This window comes from Mytilus galloprovincialis, chromosome 2 (genome assembly GCF_965363235.1).
Source record: "Mytilus galloprovincialis chromosome 2, xbMytGall1.hap1.1, whole genome shotgun sequence".
Classification (NCBI taxonomy): domain Eukaryota; kingdom Metazoa; phylum Mollusca; class Bivalvia; order Mytilida; family Mytilidae; genus Mytilus; species Mytilus galloprovincialis.
This window is the reverse complement of record NC_134839.1, coordinates 46,337,598-46,342,081: the sequence shown is the minus strand read 5'-3', so window position 1 is coordinate 46,342,081 and position 4,484 is coordinate 46,337,598. Positions and strand designations below refer to the sequence as shown.

The window sequence follows — 4,484 nt, the reverse complement described above, 5'->3', positions numbered from 1 at the left end:
ATAGAGGTGTAACAACACAATATAAGAACAAACTGAAAATCAATTGAAATTGGCTGAAGATAACAGATTGATACGAAGCACAAAATCGAATAACATAGAAAAAAAGAAAACACTGTAAAAAGTCAAGACCTTTGTTGTATTTCTTCTGTGTTTGATTTTTTCCCACATCGTTCTTTTATTGACCAAGAAAGCCTCTAAAACCCTGTCATAATACAGAGCATGGGTTTCATCAAAATATGTATTTAAGCCATGTATTTTTTTACTTGTTCCGAAGAATGCATTAATAACGAATAAAACCTGTGTAGCATTGATTAGTTTTATTATAACAATAATTTTATTCAACAAAATAACAGTATATAATTCAGTGATTAACTTTGGCATAAGAATTTCACTGAGATGAGATCTTTGTCAGATGCAGCTAAATTTACCACCTCTGATAGCACTTATTATAGCATAATAAAAACATAGTATATAAACTTGATATGTTAAACGTTATTGACTAATGTAGTACATTCACAGCACCTATTTCAAATATACATGTAGTACATTAACAGAAAAAATCTATTACAACAATGAACTTGCAATTCATTTAAATGAAAAATGAAATACATGATATATATGAAATATGAAATATATGTGATATGAAATATCTGAAATATATGTTACATGAAATATATGAAATATGAAAATATGAAATATTTGAAATATATGAAATATATGAAATATATGAAATATATGAAATTATGAAATATGTGAAATTTTAAAATTTGAAAACATGAAAATATGATACAATATGATACAACAAGTGAAATACAATAACCATTCATTTTTCAGTTTTTAACTCCTTGAGACCGCTCTAAATTCGAAAGCTTCTGGGCAATATGTTACACCGAGATTTCCTTTGATTGCTGGTGGATTGTTGCCTTCTTGCGGAAGGAATTCAAATCTCTGTACAAGGGATGTTATGTATAAAAACAATTCCATTCTGGCAAGAGCTTCTCCTAGGCATACTCTTCGACCTGTAATAAACAATTTGAAATTTTAATAACGATTATCGCTCTTTTAACTCAAATGTTTATTTTAAAAAGTTTGAATGTAAAACATCGTAGTGAATGATCGTCAAGAATGTTAAAAGAAATTGTTGCTATTCAAATTTATTGTATATATATATTATGTAATTCTCAATTTATTATTATTATTATTTCGTTTGGTTTATATTTTTGAACCATATTTGATTGAAGATACGAGTCAATCATCTACTACATTCTTTTAAATGTCTGCTCTTTCATCAGGTTGTTGTCTCTTTGACACATTCCCCATTTCCATTCTCAATTTTATTCCAACAAAAAGTCAAAATCTTATTTAGAACTTCCTTCGTATTGCAGATTCTTGTAAGTTTCATCAAGGTTACTATTAAATTCCATCACAATATTGAAAATGCAAAAATGAAAAAAGAAAAAAAAGGCGAAATTGTATTTTAATTAATATCAACCTACCCAAAGAAAACGATAAAACTTTGTCTTGGCCACAGAGTCTACCATTTTCGTCTATGAAACGTTCAGGTTTGAAAGAATGTGCATCAGGGAAAAGATTTTCATCGAATGCTACGGAATCTAGACTTGGAAGAATTATTGAATCTTTTGGAATAGTAAATCCTTTGTAAACAATATCGTCAGAAGCTTTATGTGGCAAGGCATATGGCACAACATTGCCAAGTCTGAGAGATTCTAAAATAACAGCCTCACAATATGGAAGATTTGGTTTATCTGACATACAGGGTGGACGTCCACTTCCAATAACGTCTTCGATTTCTTTGTGCATTTTCTTTTGAATATCCATATTATTTAGGAGATACATGATCGCCCATCTTATTGTTGTCGCAGTAGTTTCTGTTCCAGCTACGAATAAATCGGCCATTATGGTCAGCAGCTGTCCAGCTAAAATTTAAAATAAATGAATATTACGTCTATGCGCATACATTCAAAATGATATACAATAATTAAAGAAGTAATAAAAAGTATGACTTATATATATGCCTTTTTGAAGCACATTTTTGTTTGGAAGATCAAAGCTAGGTCGGGATTAATTGCGATATCAGACGATCGGGTAATTTGGATATTTTTCTAAACTTTTAAATTCATTTATAGTTTTTGGTAATTGAGATGTATATCAAAACATCAGGTCAAGGTAAGGTTAAGGTAACTGATAGATACAGTAAAACAAAACACAATACTAAAGAGACTTTGAAAGAACTTGGATACAAACAAGCAGTGTTTCTTTTTGTATGACCATTCTATTAATGGATAAACTCAAACTGTTTCATGATATAATAACACATTGATGGGCACTTTAAATAAACATTATTATAACTTTAATTTTCATTGCAATCGTTTGCGTCAATTACATTAAATATTTTCATATCGCTTAGAATTTTCATTTATATATTATTTTAAGGAATCGGAAAGCTTTACATAGCTCATAAATGTATTGTCAAAAGGTAATTGGGTTCAAACTAAATTCACATGTGGGAGTTCGTATACTATTTTTATTGTGCTATTCTTGTCGTTTTTTCGCTTTTCTTGCGCTCATTTGTCCAAGTGTTTAGCTTCGTGCGAATTAATAAAAAAAAATAAAGATATAATTCTATTTAATTCAAAAATGTTAATATGTCTGATTCTAACAGTTTAATTAATAGGTCGTTCATATGCTATTTTATATACAATTACAGTTGGTTTATTGACGTACCTGTAAACTCACTGGTTTCCTCCTCTTCCTGGTTCTTTATTTCTTTTAAGTAAATATCAATGAAGTCACGTAAATTATCTGTATCCAATGTTTTTTCGTGTTCGTTGATTTCTGTTCGGAAAAACTTGAATGTCTCTCTTACATTGTTTGATATCTGTTTAGCCCCAAAAGGGTCTCCAGGAATTTTCCTTAAAAACGGAGCAAAGTTTAATGGTCCTACTAACGCAGAGTTTTTAGCGTTTTCATTTAGAAGATAAACAAATTGCTGAAATTTAGGATCATCATAGTCAAATCGTCGCCCAACGGTAATAGACATCACATTATTTGATATGCTCGTGTGAATTATGCCAGATATGTCAAATGATTTGCCATTAAAGCTGTTTATCAAATTACAGAGTTGTTCAACTTCTTCTGACACGCTGGATTCAAAACTTCGCTTTCCAAACCCAAAGTCTCGCAGCTTTGAAACAGCGAATGCCCTTTGCTGCTTCCAGGACGATCCACTGGCACTTACAATACCTAGAATATTAAATATTACAACGTGATAACAAAAAAATTTATTGCTGTACATACAATAGTTATGAAAAAGAATTAATATTGAAAAAAACTAAAAAATTGGTCAGTCAGGTTATTGGGGATATTTTTATTTGTCCTGTCTAGTATCTCTATTTTGTCTTTACCACCCGGGATCCCCAGTTGGGTCCTTCGACCGTCTATCGTTGCTTAACTTATAGTGTTTTAAATCATTATCAATGTGAAGGTGTTGGATATTTTACCTTCTTGTTTGTATATCAAGTAAGTCAAACAAAATTGCGTATTTATTTATTAATTTAGATTTTTTACTTTGTTATGAAAATGGCACTGAAGGTACGGACAATAAATGAAAAAGACACTTTCTGCAAATTTTATTGCAAGTTTTCAAATTTATAATACTAATATGAACTTTTGTTTATCTCAAATGCATACCTTTATTTTTTCCTTGGCGGAAAACAAAACATGATGGCCTGTCAGTTGTAACATCAGCTCTTTTTACCAATAGTTCACGCAAATTTTCGTTTCCATTAATGACAGTCACCCATTGTTTTCCTAAGGAAAGACTGAAGATATCACCATATTCCTTTCGCAGGCCACGCATTACTTTGAACAGATCTCCTTTAACTAAGGTGTGAAAATTACCAATAATTGGAAAAGGTGTTGGTCCTGGAGGAAAATGTGTCGGTCGTCTGCTTCGGATCCATAATAGAACAACCAATATGATGCTTATAAGTAATGTAGAATTCAAGTAACCCAGAGTATCTATAAAGTTTAACATGGTTGCAAGTTGTTCATGAAACTGACTTTTTTGGAGATGGGGCATCGTATTTATACTGGAACTTACAACTTGGGTGAGTTTCCGGGGCGGTTTATTTAGTATGTAAATTATATATAAATATCAAATTTTGTAATACACATTTTCAATATAATTGTGTATGGTTGTTAAGATTAATAAGTCGATCCATTGTTAAATCTCCCAAAGTATGACGACAATCTAGCTAAAAATAGAACACCCAGTAAATCTGATCTGGCGTTTTCCATATCAGGAGAGATCATGAATGAAGTGAGATGTTACAATATCTAGACTCTTCTTCAATCATCAGTACAATACGTGAACATTGCAACGTCGCATTAACTTATTTGTTTTATCTTGACATTTGTATTTAATGACGTATGCGGTCATAGAAGTGTTGTTTTAATGAGAT

General features: G+C 30.9%; 1 protein-coding gene across 1 annotated transcript; it reads right to left on the bottom strand.

Moving 5' to 3' along the window:
• Positions 1 to 302: 302 nt before the first annotated feature.
• On the bottom strand, positions 303 to 4,147 carry LOC143063695 (cytochrome P450 2E1-like). The gene is made up of 4 exons (XM_076236010.1): positions 3,712 to 4,147; positions 2,746 to 3,264; positions 1,497 to 1,937; positions 303 to 1,019 (listed from the first exon to the last, which is right to left on the bottom strand). The coding sequence occupies exons 1-4, from the start codon at positions 4,100 to 4,102 to the stop codon at positions 838 to 840; spliced, it is 1,533 nt and encodes a 510-aa protein (XP_076092125.1). The 5' UTR covers positions 4,103 to 4,147; the 3' UTR covers positions 303 to 837.
• Between the last annotated feature and the right edge of the window lie 337 nt (positions 4,148 to 4,484).